The sequence below is a fragment of the Chelonus insularis genome, unplaced genomic scaffold (genome assembly GCF_013357705.1).
Source record: "Chelonus insularis isolate UGA/USDA-ARS -01 unplaced genomic scaffold, ASM1335770v1 scaffold_277_pilon, whole genome shotgun sequence".
NCBI lineage: Eukaryota > Metazoa > Arthropoda > Insecta > Hymenoptera > Braconidae > Chelonus > Chelonus insularis.
In genome coordinates, this window is record NW_023276791.1 from 1141333 (window position 1) to 1162484 (window position 21152).

A 21152-nucleotide genomic window follows, 5' to 3' on the forward strand; every position below is an offset into this window, starting at 1 on the left:
ATATTATTCATTTAGTACTATTTCGTCATCAACAAGTTCGAAACTTGGTTCAATGTTTTATGAATAATAGAAGCGTCTATGATATCTATAAATCTAATATTAGTTCACTTAGTAAAGTTATTTATACGGTTTTTACTTTTATTGGAGAATTGTATAACAAAAGTTTTAACCACACAACACTTTATAAAATATTTATAAATTATTCTGTATGAAGATTTCACTCAAAATATGGGCCAAGATATTGAAGTTATCATTTTTTGTGAGGTGGAAATTCAAGTTGAGTTCTCGAATTACATGGTGTTATAAGGTGTTAATTTTCGGAGTACATCTGGAGACAAGAACCAATCAGGTAGAGAGCGAACACTAGACAATTTTAAAATTGGACTAGTTTAAATACTTCTTGCTACTGACATTGATAGTTGTGGCCTTGATATTGAAGACGTTATGTAAGTAAGTATTGAACTTAATCGAATAATGTAGCTTATTAATATTGATTAAAATTCATTACATTTTTTTTTTTTTTTAGTTATGCTTTTGATTTTAATTTCACACGGAATGTTGAAGATTTATTCATGATATTGGTTGTGCTGGAGAAAGTAAAACTCCTATAACCTGAGGCCAATGGAATATTGCTAAAGAGTTAATTGGCATTTTGGAGAAAGAGAATCAGGTAATAAATGTTTTACAAACTTTCTAAATGATTGAAATGATGGATTTCATTTAATAATGTCGTAATAATTGTCAAAAAATTATCGTGGAAATGTATCGTGACAGAAGGATATGAATAATATAAATCAAATCAAGCTAAAATAAAATAGTAATATGTATAAATTTCCCTTAGGATAAAGGCGTTTAAAAAAATTTTTTTAATAGCAACCATCATTTTAATTGAATATTATTTATGAATGTTGATTAAATTAATTTCATTTCAATTGTCACTTTTATTTAAATTCATGGAATGTACTGGACTAAAGTAGAAAATTAAATTGCATTTATTAATAAAATATTAGGTAGGAAGATGAAAAAATTACAATGGTGTTTTATAAAAAAATAGAGACTTTTCTATGTGTAATTTTTCTCTGCTATGAATTGTGATACATTTAAGTTACACAGAACTTAACTTATGAAACATTCAGGGACGAAATAGTCTTCGTGTATTATAAACTTGAATATGATTTGAATGGTTTATTCATACCGTGTAAATAGCACTAGTTCTTCATGTAGGCGTATTATATTTATTTATTGAATATTGCATATGCAAATATATACAACGTGTTTATAATAAGATAAATATGTTATTGATATATTATTCTATTTAAATCCTATAAAAAGAGAGTATTATATAATTCGTTAATTACAGAATTCAATTGTAATAATAGAATAACAAGTTGAATTCTTTCAAACAGAAGATTTGTTAATTGTAATCAGCTTCAGTATAGTAAAGAATATAAAAAAGTTCTTTATTCCCGAGATAAAAAAGGAATTTGCAAATCCATTTCATCAGTACATTCATTCAAAGGATATAAAAAAGTCTATCTGAGCGAACTTCAATCCATTGTTAATTTAATCAACGAAAAACTTTACAGAGAACTTTTAGATAAAAAAATTTTTTTATTTGACATTGTTTTATTTTTGATTATTCTTTTGATTGAAAACTGTTTGTCGGAGCATCACAAAATACCCAGGATTACCAAATTTTAAAACTATTGTTTTATATCTTTTTAATATTATATTCATTGTCAAATTTAAAAATATTATTTATTTATGAAAGCTATTTTAAATATTTTTATTCTTTAGAGGAAATAGGTCTTAAAAATGTAACCAAAATTTCTAGTTTACTGAATTTATTATTCAACAATATCTACATTTATTTTTAGCATCAAACTCTTATCATCAGTGATAACAGCCAAAACTTTCTTCTTTATCTGTTTTGCTGTATTCATCCCTTTATAACTGGATGATAAAAGCAATTTTTCATGTGATGTTTAGTTATTTATGAAATATTATTGAAAGAAATCCATTATTATAATTATTTTTCGCTCCATCATATTTCATGAATTGTAAATAATTTTTATATTGTGAATAGATTTTTTTTTTATGTTTATATTTATGCTGTCATACAAATTATTGATTATCAGACTACTAGAGAAAAAGTATCCCCAGGGGTTTTTTAGAGTACTGCCGGAAATACTATTGCTGACAGAACGTAATTCTGACTTGGAAAATTTTACGAAATTCATAGGAGGGCTATTTTTTCTCTAATTAAAAAACATGATCAATATTTGGAAGGAATAATTTTGAAGTCAATTAATAGTTTTTCTAGAGTCATTCAGATTTTATCGTGAATAGGAAACTGATTTTATGAGTATGCTGTGATGTTGGAGTTTTTCATATAAAATGTTATTTGAATTAAAAAAAGTCTATTGAATTTTTTTTTAAAAACAAAATTAGTATAATATAAAAAACAAAATTATTCGTGCTAAATAAATTTTATTGGAAAATGCCGAAAAATTTTATTCACATTTATATTATCTCTAGAGATACATATGTACTCATCCGATAAAATCATCGGAGTGAAAATTAAACTTCTATCTCTCAAAGTAAATAAAAGAATATAAAAAAATATTTTTTTATATTCTTGACATAAATTTCTATTCCTATTTCGTTAGCAAAGCAACTTGTTATTTATTTCTCGTTTGTTTTTCAAAGATAATATTTTTAGAATCAACTTCAGAGGAGAAATAAAATAAAAAGTTAAATAAAAAACGGTAATTTTTTTTTTAAATAAATGAAATAAGTAGAAAATAAAAAGAATGTAAAGTTATAATAAGTACAAGTGATTGCTGAGTTCAGAGTGTTATTGGCTAAGTTGATCTATTTTGTTAAGTTAGAAAACATACTTTAAAGCTATTATTTTTTTTTATATAACTTTCAAAAGTCTTTATTCAATATTATAAAACCATTTTAATGAAGTAGCGGTATTCTATTCAATTATAAACAATGCCTTTGTTTATAAAATCTTTTCTTTTCACATAAATGCTTACTCTTATGTCTCTCAGTGATTCACCACTACTTTCAACTAGGAGTGTTTGACCTAATTAATTTTAAGTCACGGAAAAAATTTTATATTGTTCTAAATATTTTATAAAATCTGTAAAAAATTTATTCATACAAGAAAAACGGGTAATTTAGTTGTAACAATTATTGCATTGAAATTCTACTCAAGTATAGATTCATATATATATATATATTAAATTGCAATCAAAAAAAGAATGTTAGGAAAAAAAAATTTTTATTTTTATCAGGGGTTAAAATATATTTTTATGATTCTTTATGAACCTATTAATTAATTAATATTCAACGCTGATTGTAAAAATTAAAAAAAAAAAAAAATTACTCGGATGGAATAAATCGTTTGACTTTCTGTTTGTACAATCGAACGTAAAAAAGGTAAGGGAGAAATAGGAAGGTGGTGAGAGAAATAGGGGTAGGAGGTGAGAAAGGCGAAAGGTAAAATATTGCGCATATTCCAGTAATGGTGCTACCGCAGTACGGCTCACATGTTTTTTCCCTGCTCCATATAGCTGCTTGACGTATTTGAAACAATGATTGTTTTCATAGAATTATTTTTATTAATGAAATAAATTATAAAAAGAAACAAGTAATCTTTTAAGATCTATTTAAGAAGTAAAATAAAAGATGGTGATTTTTTCTGATTTTAACTGCGATTTTTGTTTAATTCAATTTTAGAGTTGTTAAAGTGATTACATTTTGAAAAAAAAAAAAAAAGAAATAAACTCTTGAAAGTAACTTTTTTAAAATAATTTTGTGATTTTATAACAGTTTAGTAAAAAAATAAATAAAAGGTAAATTTTTAAAAAATAATTCAAAAAATTTTCAGTGATAAAAAAAATCAAGTGACTTTAAAACAAACCACAGGTTATTATACTTACTATTTATTCTGGTTGTTACTGAGTATCGATTGAAATGAGTGGATTAGGTAACTGCTAATTTGCATCTGAATAATTATTGTGTGAAAAAAATTGAAACCGACAAATTTACTTTAAAGTCATTACATACGAATATTTTTATAATTAGAAAAAAAATAAAATAAAATAAAGAAATGACTGTCTTATCAAATTTCTGATTTACTTAAAGGTAACATTATCTAAATAATTATTTAACATTAATTAATATTCATAAAAAATGAAATAAATTTTGATGTTTTGACTTTGTAGCTATTATTGATAGATGTAATCTATCTATAAACAATTACTGAAATCTCTTGAATTTTAATCACAATGATCAATATTAGAAAATAATTAATCCCTTAAAATGAATATGAATCATTTGGAACATTAGGATTTCTATTATTGGGCTCACGCAAACCATTCGACTGCGCTTCATTAATTTAACGCTTTCTATTCAAGCCATAACAAAGATAATTAGACCAGAATTTTATATGACAGTTTTTTTTTTCATTATCTCTCTATTCTTTCTTTGTTCCTTATCATGAAAAGTAGATGAATGAAAGTGATTAAGACTAAAGAACATGTTGATATAAAATTAATAAAATTTACTTACATTATTCTTTAATATAAGGTCACAAGTTCGAAACCCAGCTAATATTAGCTGCAGTAAATGAGTCTCATCGCGTGACCTCGGTAAGATCAGAGGAAGTGGCGGCAATTGGTCGATATTGCCAGTAACGTTACCCTTGCCTCCTATAACGTGCTGGTATACATTGTATACTTCACTTAATTCTTTACTTATATCTCTGATATTTCTCATCTCTATATCTTGTAGCTAAGTTGCGCAGAACGTGCTCACTTCTTTTGAAATCTCTCGACTGTTAACAAAAATAATCAATTTTTATTTATACTTAAAAATTTTTTGCTTTTTAGTATTTGAGTAACCCCAAGATGGAGAAACTGAAGGAAATTATGAAACTTATATCGATAAAAGATGAAGATAATTAATTTTGTAAGGTCCATTAATTTCCGGAAGAGCCTCTAATTGGAGTACGATAAAAGCATTCGATAATTTAAATCAATCAATGGACAAATTTAAAATAGTACTTTCACAAAAGCTATTTTTAAACTCTCAAGTATAAATATACAGATAAAGGAAAATCTGTCACAAAACGTTATTTTTAAAAGATCCATTTTTCCGAAATAAAATTTATAACTTACCAATATCTATAGAACACTTCATAAAACTCATATTTGTTTCAATAATTTCTATTTTTAGATAATGCATTTTCGCTCTCCAAGACTTATTGCAGAATATTTTTAAAGAGGATTAAAGGATCAAAGGATGTTGATGGTTTATTATTATTAAATGTGCTATTTTTAATCGGATTTTTATCCGTTGACTAGTTTATTAACGATAATAATATAATTAGTTACATCGATTAATTTTACAAAGGACGTGGGCTCTATAAAAATTAAGGGAAAATGTTAGAGCATAGCCTCTTTAAGTGGTTGATTAACAACTTGTTTACTGACTTAAATTGTATTTTCCGCTTGCTAACTGTTCTCACGAGAATTTATTCTCTAACTACAAGCTCGGCGATTACTTTGATTTACATTTTCTTTCATATAAAAAATTCATGCAATAATAATTTATTTAATTCAACCATTAGTGGTTGGTAATCTTTTAGAGAGAAACGTATTTACTGGATTTTTTTTCCCTCCTTGAAAGAACGAAAAAAAAATTCAATTTTTGTTGATTTCCAGGCATTGAATGTACTAGATTTTTAGATTAAAAATAGCATCAACTGTGCAAATTCTGACCCAGTCATCTATCAAATAGATAAAATTTATATTCATGACAGTATTTACTAATTGATGTGGAAAGTCGATTTAATTCAACTCCAAATCACATTCTGATGAATTTTATTATTTTATCATAGAGTTTTATTATCAATAAATATTAGAAGCTTTTTTATCAATAAAAATCTCTGGAATTTATTTTATTTGCATTTAAAGGGTCTTTCAATATTGAACATATTTTTTTTTAGCAAATATCTGAAGTATTATCGGAATTTTTTTATTATTTATATTCATCATCAATATTTTCAGTAAAATTCTTGCTAATTATTATTATGGAAAGTGAATAGAGATTTCTAGTGCTTGTTCGGTGAGCAATCTGTCAGACGTACGATGAAAATAGGAAAGATTATTATCTGAACGTTGAATGAATGTTATCTTCATTCAATGTAAAGGAGCTCACTTTTCATTCATCAATTTCAACAAGTACTTATGTATAATTTCTATGAATCCTCGAAATAAAAATTTGACTTAAAAAAAGAATGCTCCAATTCGGGCTGTAAAATAAATTACCCTCTTAAAAATTGTATGATTGCTACGCCTTGTTGGACAAATTGGAATAATAAACTTTTGTTTCCATATTTTTTCAATGCTTTTCTACCCTAGAGACAATTATATATCTTACTTTTATTGATTGTTTTTTTCAATTATCAGTTGTTTTTTAACAAATACTTGAAGTAGGTGTATTTATAAGAAAATATTGTTTACTTGAAAATTAAATAATACACATTTGATAGTTGATGCTCTAGAAAATTTAATATTTCTTTCCTTTGATATTGAAAACGGTAAGATGCAATAGAAAAGGTGTGTGTCTATAAAATTGAATGAGCTTTTAGTTTATATTCATAGCTTACTTAAAAATGTTAAATGGATAAAAATGTATATGTGTTTATATGTTTTTTTTTCTTTTAGCAATTGCTTTTTCATCTGTTGAATTAATTTCAAAAAGAGACAAGACGGAAACATATTCTGTCTCTTGCACGGACTGTTCGAATAAAAATGCAACTTCCAGTACCAGTTACACACTACCGGAAGCAGTGTCTGAACGTATTAGCTCCTCGATGACACAAGGTAAGGACATTCTCCAATATTTCTTATTATTTTTACAGTTATTATATTTTCAATTTATTGTAAAAGTATATTTCAATGATTTCCAAAAATTAATTTTCAAAATAAAATTCAATTTTGGGGAATTTTCTTTCCAAAAAATAAAAAAGAAGGAAATTTTAAGCTTTAAAAGAAGAATAACAGTGACTATATAATCCTAAAAGTGAATAAATATCTCCTTGTTTGGATTAAGGAATCACCCGGATTATAGTTTGTCACAATTTCTGAAATAAAATGCCATTATTTTTAAAAAAAGATGTATTTGTCACATAAAGAGGTGTTTGGATTATGAAAATGTGCGGATTCTAGAGAACATGGATTATCGAAGCTTTGTTGTGCAATAAATTTCTTTCAAGTAAATAAGAAAAAAATATCTAAGCTCTGTAATTAGTGGAAATCGTCACTTTTGTTCAATGTCGTCTTTGCTTGGTCTGGTTTCAATTTAATTAAATAAAATTTTTTTTTCATAGAACATTGTAAAGTATAGAAGCTGGTAAAAATAATGGCTGATTACTAAAATTGCAAGACTGGTATTCATATTTATTAATTAACAATTTATACCACTGATTAATTAATTTTCGTGGATTTAATTTTAAACTGCAAGATTAAATTTTTCGATGAAAAGGGAATATTAATATTGAGTTAGCATTTTCATATATATCCAAATGATAGTTGACCAAGTTGATTATTGAAATTAATTTTAGATAAATATACATATATAGTATTAAATTAATTCTCTATTAAATGAATGTATTAATTAAAAATGTTTATAATATTTTCTTAGATCATTGGAAGAAACAATTTACATACAACAGAAAAATACATAAAAATTTCCCAATCTAGAGCATGTTAAAAAAAAATTTCATTTCAATTTTTTGAACTTTTTTTTTTTAATTAAAAAAATAATCTACAAGCTTTCATCACCAACGATCTATTATTCTTGAGCTATAGATTGATTTGAAAAAAAAAAACAGAAATTTATACGAGTGTTATCTAAAGAGTTCAATAAAATTTTATTTTATAAGAAACAATCACGTGTTGTACATTAGTTGTTTCATCAGAATTACCGATCAATCGATAGAACTATAAAAAAAATGCTTTCACATGAGCTCGCAAACCTATAACTGAAACAATAAAATAAAAATAATTTAACAACGAAATGATTTTATACTTTGGCATAAAATATTTTACATTTATAGTTGTTCTATAAATTTCTGACTAATAACTGTTTTACTTTGATAATAACTGATATTTATGATGCTGCTCTAGCATGAGGTTTATAGCCTGGCATAGTTACACCCTAAATATCGTAGCTTCAGGGTTAATTGTATTCTTTATTTCGAGATTTTAATCATGCAGCTTTAATGCCGGTTTTTCATAAATTATTACTTAGATATTTTTTTTATCTGATTTATGCAGTTATTTATGAAACAAAATTTTAGTTTAGAATTGTAAAAAATGATATTTTTTGTTTTAGAACTAGGCTCGTTGAAACTAGTCCAAGGTAGTAGTGTGAAACATGACAGCGGAGGTAGCAGTAACTTCAGTAAAAATTCCGGGAGTCCAAAATTGAATTATGACAGCCGTCGCATTTCAAAAAATCAATCCCTCCATTTGGACGATCCATCTGTTGTCAAAGAAGTGGAGAATGATTCACTTCCAACAATAGACACTCCAGAAGCATGTGACAAGGCAGCTCGCAGGTTGATATATACTTTTTTACCAAAATAAAAATAGGAAATTCAATATGCTAACGATATGTATATATATATTTGAAGTGATATATAAAATGTCTATTTAAAAATAGAGATAACAAAACCTGAAATTGAAATATAATCACATGAATAATTTGTTTGTACTCCTAAAGATAGGATTTCATCATGACATTCAGTAACAACCCTAAATTTATTGATTTTAGATTAAGATGGGTATTACAACGTCTTGATAATGGGGGAATGTCTGTGGAGCTTTTGCGAAATAACTTACAGTATGCGGCGCGGGTTTTAGAAACGGTTTCTGTCCGTGAGATGAAGTAAGTAAATTCAATCTTCAATGTAACATTAGAATGCAGGGTAATAATTTTCGTATAAAACCAAATTACTGCAGTTTTAATTAAAGTTTACAGAAATTAAACAGAAATTGTAATTAAAGTGAAAAATAAAATTAAGACCAATGACTTGGACATAGTTGTTGAATTTTAAATTGCACAGAAATTAAAATAGATTGTTTTAAGAAACTAATTATATTTGATACCATAAAATTTCTTAATTTTTATTAATTAGAACAACTGCTAATTAAAATTTACATTTAAATTTTGGTTAATTTTTATATTTTAAAGAAAAAAAGTATATTGCAATAAAAAGTTATTAAAATCAATTTTTATTTTCACAGACGTTCGGTTGAAGAAGACGATGAGTTTTCAGATGTTCAAACAAATGCAGTCCCAATCGAAGTTCGAGAATGGCTAGCATCAACTTTTACGAGACAAGTAGGAAGTACAAAATGCAAAATGGATGAAAAACCCAAGTTCCGTTCCGTCGCTCAAGCTATAAGAGCCGGAATTTTTGTTGAACGGATTACACGGAAAGTTACAAACTACAATCTTATGCAATTTCCACCTGAAGTACTTAAAGTCTTCAAGGTAAACTTTATTACGCTCTAAATTGTCTGTTACTCCAACTTCCTTTGAACGAGATGAAACTTCATTACAAATTTTCCTTATCCTCGTATTTCTTTTTAAATTCCCGTATCTTTTTAAAATTCAAAAGATATTCTAAACTATTCTCAACTAAAAACAACAATAATGATGACATTAACAAGAATTTCATCTAAATAAACAATTTATCTTCTCAATTATTGCCGTCATGATAACTCAAATCATAGCAAAAAAATTATCAATTTCCAAATGATTAATGTTCCAGGGTTTAGATGATTGGTCATTCAACACTTTCTCCTTAAATGATGTAGCCCAGGGCACGCCTTTGAAATACTTAGGATATGATTTATTAAACCGTTATGGAATAATACGAAAATTCAAAATTCCACCCCTAACCCTAGAAAACTTTCTTACTAGAATTGAAGAAGGCTACTGTCAGCATAAAAATCCATATCACAATAATATTCATGCAGCAGATGTAACTCAAACAATGCATTATATACTCAGTAAAGCAGGTTTAACGGTGAGCTATACAATATTTTATTGTTTAGAAAACACGATTATTGTTTATTTATTACAGATAGATTAATAACTTTTTGGTATATGTTGTCGTTAATGGTTGCGGTTAAACATATTTATAAAACATTTTCATCATTGATTTCAATACTATTGCAGAATTGGTTGACAGAATTGGAAATATTCGCATCACTAGTAGCAGCAATAATTCATGATTACCAGCATACCGGAACGACAAATAATTTTCATGTGATGGCAGGAAGTGATACGGCGTTGCTTTATAATGATCGTGCAGTGCTAGAGAACCATCATGTTTCCGCAAGCTTTCGGTACAGTAATATTTGCTTAAATAACTAGATTTTAAGGTAGATCTCTAAAGTTTGGTATTAATAATTGAATAACTCAGTTAGTAAACTTTAATACAATTACCGAACATGGAAACTTTAATCATATTGAAAATCCTATTATTAACTCATAAATGAAAAATTTTAACTGTTACACTTAATTTCCAATTTTGTGCTTGTACGAGTTTCATTCAAAATTAATGAAAAAATGGGGATATTAAATACGGGTAAAGCCTCAAATGGATCTCTAGGGGAAATAGAGCCCTCGATTTATTATGAATTACTGATATAAAGTTTCTTTAAAATTTAAAACAAAAAATTGGTGGTTTGTTTCCTCATTTATCTTTTGAAGGTATTTTTAATTGAATACAGTTTCTTCAGAGCTATTTGCATGAATTAACGACTTTTAAAAAATATATGAGGTAGAATTTTTTTTCATCCTTATTTCTATGGAGAGTCTGATTGAAAATATAAATGCAAATGAGAAATTTTTTATTGATAATTTTTGTCTCTGTAGAAGAAAGTAATTTACACAAGGATTATGAAAAGTTTGTCGGATATTTCAACGTTGACAAAAATGTTTTTTATTAAAAATTTAAAATTTAAAAGGAATATTCTACGTTAGAAATTTTTCTCATTAACTTAATAACGTTTGAATATGGAAGAAATCATTATTTTCATTAAATATGAAGTTACGGTTTTAAAGTTAATGTTCGTTAAATCCTTGTGCAGTGGTTTTAATTATTCATTTGTCGAACTGTGTGATTCTATGGTATGATGATTTGTAATTGAATTAAATATTAATTAATGTCATTAATTTATATTTGGAGAGAAAATTACGGGTTTAATAAATTAATTTCAGTTAATGAATTTAGATTAATTATTTTATATTTAATAACGTTGAAAGTAAATATATTATCTATAATGAAATATCAGATTACTTTTTCTTTTTTTTCTAGAATTATGAAAGAAGAAGAATTTAATATTTTGCGAAACCTATCGAAAGAAGATTATCGTAAATTTAGATCTCTGGTAATAGACATGGTCCTTGCAACGGATATGAGTTTTCATTTCCAACAACTCAAAAATATGAAGACTTTATTAGCTGTTGCAGAGCCAGTAGTTGATAAAAGTAAAGTTATTAGCCTCGTTCTCCATTGCTGTGATATTTCGCATCCGTCAAAAAAATGGGACCTTCATTATAGGTAGATTAAACTTTTCTATATAATATATTATATATATATATATATATTTTTTTTTTTAACCCAGTTTCTATTTAATCTCATATTGATGTATCGACTTGGTCTTTTAATCTTTAAAAGTTACTTGTGTTTTCATAAAGATTGTGATCATCAATTTATCTTCTAACTATCTTACGTTATCTTACGTTTATTTTAATAGACAAATCTTTAGCATTTTTATCGAGTTCATGAATTATTTACATTTATTTACATTTTGTAGATGGACTATGCAGTTGTTAGAGGAATTCTTTAGACAGGGTGATATGGAACAAGAATTGGGTTTGCCTTTTTCTCCTCTGTGTGATCGTAAAAACACCTTAGTGGCAGAATCACAAATTGGTTTTATCGAATTTATCGTTGAGCCAAGTATGCAAATTTGCGGTGATGTGTTAGACTTTGTACTTGCACCCCTCAATAAAAAAGATAATATAGATGATACAGGTAATTTGATAGTGTAACATTTTTTTACTGACAATAAAAGATTGCCATAAAAATACATTAAATGTAATCTGATAAATTTTTTCTATTAGCATCATCGGAAGCAAAACGATTCAGAATACTGAGACCGTGGAATCAATGTTTAGTGGAAAATAAAAAATTATGGAAAGAGGAAGCCTTACGTGGTAAGTCATTTAAATGTTTTTGTGAAATTGTGTTTCTTTAATATATTCATAATTGAAAATTCTGCAGTTGCTGCACTACAGCCGGCAGCCTAAAGTAGTAATATACTGGATATCTATGGATCAAAGTGAATTGAAATTTTTATTTACCGTCTTTTTTAAATGATATAAGTCTTCAACAATTGACAATGCTGAATTGAATTTATTATAAATATTATTAACAATAATGGGACCGAAAATTTGAAATTATGGATTTGTAATTATGCTTTATAAAATTTAAGATATTTTTCATTTGCCTTCCCTATACACATGGGAATTCATTTCTTATGCGCGGGATCATTTACATGAGATGCTGAGCTATGCGAATTCTCCAGAAAAACTTTTTGATTAAATTATTGTAGGACCTTGGCAGTGATCATGAAACGTCCTTAATTCTCAGTTAAAGTAGAGATAAAACGGGATGAGATTGCCATAAAAGAAATAGCCCATTTTACCGTAATTTATTATCTCCACATAATAGCTTCATGCAAAAAAGCTCTTTTGCTGAGTATTGTAGCACAATCAATATTTTTAATGTTACTATGATCTCATTGCCGTGTATTTGATTTATATTTATTTCATCTACCACTGCCCTCTTATATACTTCCCTCAAATCATACGTATTAAGAATATTTTTTAAAATATTTATATATTTTGAATTTATTTACATTCATTTCTTCATAATAATTTAATTAAGTATATTAATTATGACGTATATATTTTGTTACTTAATGCTTTTTTTTCATCATTTTCTGTGATATTATTTACGATAATAGTATCATCGGTTTATGGATTATCAATACTTAAAGGTCAGTCGATTGAAACTTTTTTTTTTGTAACTAGCCCAATGTGTTTTTTAATACCTAATATATCATGATCAATAAAAATTTTAGTGCTAACTTCTTTTTTATTATGTTTAACAGTAAAAATTAATGTTTTTGTATGGGTAAAAAAATAATATGGTAATCTCAACCGTTATTTGCTTTAAATGCTGAGAGTATCCCTTAAAATAATTGATGTAGTTATAGAGAAAATACATATGATGTACCATAGACTATTTATAAATATTCTCAAATATCATCCACGTAATTATTATGCTATTTATGACTCTGATTCACGTTTGATTAACTTGCTCATGCAGCTCCATAATTACATAAAATTTTTCACATGATAGGAAAATGAATTGAGCGGCAAAAGCTTATATTTTTATAGTTGGACATCAATAATTGAAGGCCATATACATGAATTTACTTACATCGTATAAAAATATTCTTATACTTTTACTTTACAAATATTTTAATATTTAATTAGATAATAAATATTATTGTTATTTTTATCTTTCTAATAGCATATTAATTATGTGTTTGACAAACAATTAGAAAGCTCTTCAAATTTTCTTTGTAATGTCAATCAAAAACAGTTCGATTACTTAATCTTTTAGACAAATATTGTTTCAAGACGCTTCGAGTGCTAAAAAAACTGTCTAAAAATAAAAAAAAAGCTCTCCAAGATAAAAAAAAAACCGTCAATAAAAACTTTGAATGTAATAAAACTTGCAAGGGGATTTGTGCTATTTTTTATTATCCATGGAGTAAACTTTTATCGGAGTCATCTGTTCTTGAAAAGCATTTTGAAAATAATTTTAAAATTGTGAAATGATCTCTTTGCATCTGGGATGTTACACTTTTACAATCTTGAACATAAATGTGATTCCTTTGAAGAATAAAAACATTCTTTATGTTAACGACAAAGAACAAACAGTGGTATGAAATATCTTATTTATTGCAAATGTGTTTGCGAATTGGAAAATAGAAAACTGTCAAAAAGTAGCAAGCAACGAAAAATCTCATGTGAATTCTATAGTATCTGACTTTTTATTGACGTTTGTATTTTATTATGCTAAGTGTAAAACTTTTTATAGCATTCGAAGTATCTAAGCGATTTAATAATTGTAGAATTGTATGTTAATGATAATTTTTATGAATATTGTATTAAAAAAAAAAAATCTCGCCACAAATTTATTTGCCAAGCTAAAAGATAACTTAGCAAACGAGAATTGATTGAAATCCATATCAATTTCGAATTCTAATACAATGCCAACTGTAATATGATAGATATAATTGAATATTGTATGTTCTTCTGACCATATCTTTGTACCTTAGAAGAAAGGAATCATCAAAAGGAATGATTTAATTTTAAAGCCGATTTTTATATCGAAAAGTATTATTCCAACAAGTATATCAAGTCTCCTGCTACCTCTTTGAAATGATAGAAATGCATAGTAGTAACTTGATCTTTCAATCATAGATCTAGATGACCTGTCTAAAGAATTTTTGAATTGATATTTGTAATGATGTTGATACATAAAAATCGACAATTGTACATTGTAAAAATTGTTGCTCGGAGTGTGTCTTTAATAATATCCTTTTAAAAGATGATAATCAATATGACCAATGTAATAGAAATAATACGTGTGTAAATTGAAATAGGTGTAATTACTGACCACTAAATGTACGATAAATTGATAACATAAATTTACATATACAATTGCTATATTCAAGCCTCTGTAATGAAAACCTAGTACATGAAAATCTTCAATATATTTTGGTTTCTCAATACAGCTGGTGTAATTCGTACATATAAAAAAGAGATTGTAAGAATATTTTTCCCAACAAAGTAAATAAGGGCTTTATCAGTATTAAAAAAGAAAATACAATTATTTAATTTTATTTGTTTTTATTTGTTGATTTATCTTTTCACATTTCTATTAATATATTGTATAAATTAAATTTAAATTAAATTGAATCTATAAATATGGATGAGATATTTTCAAATACGATGAGCGTTGTTAATGAATCCAACATAATTAAGAAGAGTAAATATTTTGATTAATACTTTGAAATAATTTAAAGTTGGAAAAAAATTTTTTTTAAATTCTGTTTTAACAATTGTCTACAATTGCTGTGAAAATTTTCATCATTATACAAGCCCTAGTTCTTGAAACATTGTTAGAAGCACAAAATCGATAATTTTATTACTTGAGACAGTTCGTAAGGTAACTGTACCAGTAGTAGATATTTTTTTTTGTTTATTTGACACTTATTAAAAAATAAATAGTATGAATGACTACAATATTTTATATCAAAGCTTTTTTCAATAGCAAAGAAACAAGTTTCTTTCATGTTTCTTCAAAGCTGCAACCCGTTTTTGGTGTCAATATTATTCATAAGCTTCACAATAGGTGTCAAGAACAAAGATAATCAAGTGTTAACCTGGTAACAATGGTCCAGTTACCTTTGAGTCTGCTAAAAAAGTCTAGTGATAAAAATAAGTCTTATAATTGGAAAAAAAAACTAGGCAACCAAGTGCTTAAAGGCACTTCTAAAAATACATAACGAGTTAGCAATTGGTACAGAATAGGAAGAAAATGATCTCTTGTACTCTAATATGATTGTGTTATTGAATTGTATTGCTATTGTAAAATACCCTCATGATATATGATGTTGATTGTGAGTAAACATAAATTTTAATTCAAATATTGAAAACACCAATTTATGACTTCAATTACAAATCAACCAAACGTCAATAAACAATATTCTGATGGAGGTTCCATCAGTTCTATGTTGAAACGATTACTCTTCGATTAGAATTCGATTGATAGACTACGGAAATGACATTTTTTTGTGAAAAATGTGCTCACATAGGCATTATATAAGGGCTCTATTATGTTCTCTCACAAGTTTAATATCAACGTTTGGAATCAAATCAATAAATCACACAATAGATGAATATAATGGTAAATGTACGAGATGGACCATTGAGGAGATCATTTTATTTCCTCCAAGTTATCTTCGATTTGAAAATATCTATATAGAAGCATGAAATGACAAAAAAGCACGTATTCATTTTTTCGTCTTGACGTCAAAGAAAAAAAAATAAAGCTTAACGTAGAGCACTTTTCAAAATTTTTTCCTTAAGAGATTCTGCAAATAGTGGATGCTAAAAAAACATCCAAGAGGAACTGTATGTAATTTTTAGATTACGATTGAGCTGCTTCAAATATGACTCCAATTTAAAAAAAATATTTATACTTTTGTAATTGATTTTGTTGTAATATTTTTTTTTATACGCAATAATTTACCGAATATTTTAAATTATAGTGATTATTGTTAGTGAAATGTGACAATTAAATCAAAAATTCATTTGCATTTTCAATAAAATAAATATTACGACAGAATTTACAATAATTTAACTATATTGTTACAAACTGAATTATAATAATTTTGTAGATGAGTTTGGCAGTTAATTTTGAAGAAGAAAAATTGTAGAGACAAATTATTAAAGTATTCAGTAGCTATTGTTTCCTTTCTACTAAAATTTCTCATCACAATTGTAGCTAGACTATTAGAGTCAAAGTCGTGACGAATGATCGAAATAAAAGGAGATAATTGGCTATATATTGGAAATTGTGGTAGAAAGTAATATGACGTAAATAATCAAAAAGAAATGATAACACTCACAATTGATTATTGTCATAACATTTATAGATGAATTATTGATAGTATTATCTCTGTTTATTGCTATGTTGGAAAACAATTTATGAGTGTTTTTTCTTTATTTATTTTATCCATTATAACTGATTGATTATAAATTTTGTAGCCAATGGTGCATATTTATCAAAAGAAAAATATTTTGGACAAATAACGTGTTTATTTTCCAAACAATTGTGTTAGAGAATGCTATTAATGTTTCATTTGAATAAAAAAAAATATGTTATTGCACATGACAATGATAAAATGGATACCAATTTTCAATAGATGAATAAGCAATATTTCATTTAACACTTTTTGAACTGATTGAAATGTCAGTTAAGATGAAAACTAACAATATATATTATGTTCATCAATTTTTCCATTACACTCCTATTTCAAAACAATTGAACATTTTCTTGTTGATATATATAAATATAAATTGTCCTACATTTACAAAGTACTGACTTGCATGTCTGTGATTAAATCAAATAAAAAAGGGATATTGCCAAACGTCTTTATGATATTATGTTAATGCATGTTTCGAATGTATATGTTAACAGCCAATGTATTATGTCTTTATAAACCAGTAAACAGTCATAGAAGAATCTACAATAAAGCCTGATATTAATTTCGCACTTAAATCTATACTTTGGACTCAATTTTATTATGTCACCAAATATCATTACTTGATAAAATTTTTTAAAAATTTAGATTTAGATATCAATATTTCTTTTTAATGATAAATTAGGATTGGGATGACTTAATGGAATTATGGAGTAATAATTTTTTATGTAGGTGGTTTTAAACTGAATTAGGTTTAAATAATGTGATAAATTATTAATCCAGGATAATTTATATTAATGATGATGATCAATATTAAATTCATTATGTGGGTAATCCAATCTAAGCTTTGTCAGCTCCAATATTTTATCAAATTGGATTGAAAACGTTTGAATAACTAGATAATAGACTTGCTTAATAACATAGAGCTTTGAAGTTGCGGTAAAGTTTAGATAGATGAAAGAGATAACAAAATGCATGCAAGTGACTTACTGAATAGACAGTTGATTTTCTTATTGTGGTTACTCCGAATTCTACTCCATTCTTCATTTCCTTTTGATTCAACCTCCCCTTTTCATTAAAAATATCTTCGTTTATGTAGACCTTGAATGGTATACATTCGAAAGAATATTATTAAAAAAAATATATTTTTTTTTATTATAAGTTTTTTTTAGTATTTGTCATATTTTGTTATTACTTGGCTACTTCAAAAAAAATTTAATACGCATATTTTATTGGTTTCCAACTTGAAAATATAAACAGTTGTGTTTCAGGTAATTTTGTATATTATTTATGTCTAGTAATAATTTTATGATGTTATCATTATTAATAGTTCGGTATATCAATTTGTTTTCACTCATTTTCTTATTTATTTAAGAAAAAATTGGACTTTTTGAGAACAAAAAAATATGCAAAAGACTATTGAGTTTTGGAAGTCAGTAGAATTAGAATGAGGAAAAGGGGTGATTAGATTTTACGTTTATTTCTTTCATTTTTTCTACCAATAGGAGTGCTCAAGACAGTTTCATTTTAATAACTAACAGATTAACATGCGACGTGAAAGTTGACTCTGTTTTTGTAATTTTTAATATAAATTAATGAATTAGTTTTGTTATAAGAAAATAACGGAATAGTGGTGTCAATGCTACAATATTGAGGAGCTGTGTTTAACAAAGAATGAAAAACTTGAAAATCAAAACTAATTGAATATAGAAAACTGTATGATTAAATGTGTCGATATTAAAATGTTCAAGTGCTCTATTTCGAAGAATGTGATCTTTAGGCTTAGAAGATAAAAAAAAATGACACAGATAAGTGTGTGAATAAATAACTTCAATAGAGGAATTTTTTTTCACTTAATAGCAGGAGTAGCTATGATTCTCTATTTGAATAGCAGGAGTAGCTAGAACTTTCTATTTGGCTACCTTATAACGGGAGTAGCTATGGTTAGTGTTTTTTTTTTTGGTCATCTAAATTCAATCCTATTGTTACAATTTATTTTATTGTCCATTTCTTATTTAAATACTCCAAATATTTCCTGCATTATGAAGTAATGTTTCAGCGTTGCCTAGTGGCAAAATGAAACACAGGACGTTACAAAACTTGATATGAAGGAAAATCATTACCGGGTGTGTGTAAAAAATAATTTTATTATGAGAACGATCAAAAGGTCTTTACAGTTTTTGAAATTCAATGTAAAAAAACGACGGGTTGCACTCCGGGAGTGCCGGCAGAAGTGAAAACTTAAGTATTAACGTTGTGCGTTTTGGATATTTTGGAATGGTTAGGGAATAAGTTTGCACGAATTGCTTTAATTATCAGAATAAAAGTACTATCTTTTATATGGTAGAATACAATATTTATTTATTGCGCTATCGTACACAAACATGACAATTTATATTACATTAAAAAGTTTATCTCTCAAAAAGATTAACTTTCATCCATAATTTCAACGACTTTTTCACTATCATTCTTATCAGAACCATCATCGCCAATCTCTAAAACTGATACAATCGGTTTATGATAGCTGAAGTAAGAAACGAACAGTTTCGATTCGAACCTATTCAAATGTCTAATAAAGACCGCATCAATAGCAGTTTTGTATTTCGTTGTGCTAAGATTAAATAATAATAATCAAATTGACGAATGTCAATTAATTTATTAAAAAATTAATTTAATTAATTTAATTATTAATTAATTAATTGACTTAATGTCGCCCTGCGCCGCCTAAACGAAACAGCCGGCGCAGGCATACATTCTCGCCGCGCCGTAGAAAGAGAGGGGGATACTCCCTCTCCTACGCCACGCCAACTGTCTACTCTCCATCCGTCTTACGAATTTTCGATCAGGTCACGTGTCCTGACGCAAGTTTAACATTTTTTACCCATTACAAAAAAAGTCTACAACGCCGCTAAAGAAGTTTTCACTTCAAAAAAAATTATACTCGCAGTTGGTAATTGCTCTCCAAGGATACATCAGGCATTAATGAAGCCGAGTGTAAGTATAATTCGCTTATATTTTGCATAATTTCCGAGTAAATAAAGGTAATAAGATTGCGGGTAAAGGAGAAATCAAGAGATACGGTAGTAAGTGTCTCGACGAGGCACTACCTTGTCGCTATCTCATCAAAAACCTCCCCCTCCTTTTGGGCTGTAGAAAAATGTGTGTTAAGCATAAATAACGATAATGATGAAATTATAGAAAATTCTAAAATCACTAAACGCCATTGATTTAAATCTAAGAATCAACAATACTTAAAATGAATTATTTTTGAAGTAAAACTTTGTATGGGACACTAGCGTTTTGTCATGAGAGTTAACTCGTCGAGCTAACAAAACTGTTAAACTCCTCGTCTCTTTCTTATTACCATTTACTCTAGCAGAGTGAGAAAGGCGGAAAAAATTAACGAAGATCCGCACAAAGAGGAGACGCCGAGAATAGTCGCAGGGCATTGTTTATTGATGGCGATCATGTTATTCAGTTTATCAATATATGTTCTGTATATGAGTCAAGCAGTATTGATGTTATTTATTTATATAAAATTTAGGACTAGTTTAGACTTGTACAATCTTACGTACGTAGAAGAGCAAGTAAGTCTCAGTTCATCAGAGAAAGTCGTTGTAATTAGTGTTGCTTTATTTATGGAAATATTTTTTTTTGTAATTGTAATTTAAAATTATTTTTTGATAAATGAAAATGAATGGACAAAAAACTTCAATTTCAGTCGTTGGCGATGGAAATTGCTTGTTCAGATGTTTGTCTTATTTTATTTTTTCAACTCAAAAATTTCATAACTTATATTATAAATATATTAACCATAGTTATTTCATATTAAAAATTTTTTAATATCGTTTTTATTCTCAGTTATTGTCAATGAAGATACAAAAAATGTATGCGTCAGTCCAAAACTAATAGCGTCAAAAGTGAAACTTTTTATGTAATTAAAAAACTGTCAATGAGTGTACAAAAAAATACATTGCAGCAAAGAAAAATTGACCGGAAATTATAATAAAAATGATTTATAATAAAAATCAAGAAAAATCTACAGACTATCCCGAATTAATTACTACGGAAGTTTCACTTGTACGTATATGTATATAGTTTTATGTATATGTATGTAAATAATAGTACGTACAAGTAAAACTTCCGTAGTAATTAATTCGGGATAGTTTGTAGATTTTTCTTGATTTTTATAATAAATAATTT

At 26.8% G+C, this 21152-nt stretch overlaps 1 protein-coding gene across 4 annotated transcripts; it reads left to right on the plus strand.

Moving 5' to 3' along the window:
• The first annotated feature begins 649 nt into the window (after positions 1–649).
• Positions 650–14583, plus strand: LOC118073317 (calcium/calmodulin-dependent 3',5'-cyclic nucleotide phosphodiesterase 1-like). Of its 4 annotated transcripts, none has more exons than XM_035093739.1 (11): positions 650–670; positions 6744–6902; positions 8416–8641; positions 8857–8970; positions 9330–9579; positions 9860–10117; positions 10270–10439; positions 11414–11659; positions 11916–12136; positions 12226–12318; positions 12386–14583. In XM_035093739.1, exons 2-11 carry the CDS (start codon positions 6893–6895, stop codon positions 12409–12411), a joined length of 1614 nt encoding a protein of 537 aa, XP_034949630.1. In that variant the 5' UTR covers positions 650–670; positions 6744–6892; the 3' UTR covers positions 12412–14583. The 4 variants fall into 4 exon arrangements, with proteins under 4 accessions (XP_034949630.1, XP_034949629.1, XP_034949631.1 ...); XM_035093738.1 differs by lacking the exon at positions 650–670 and adding an exon at positions 3811–3939; XM_035093740.1 differs by lacking the exon at positions 650–670 and adding an exon at positions 3846–3866.
• The last annotated feature ends 6569 nt before the right edge of the window (positions 14584–21152 follow it).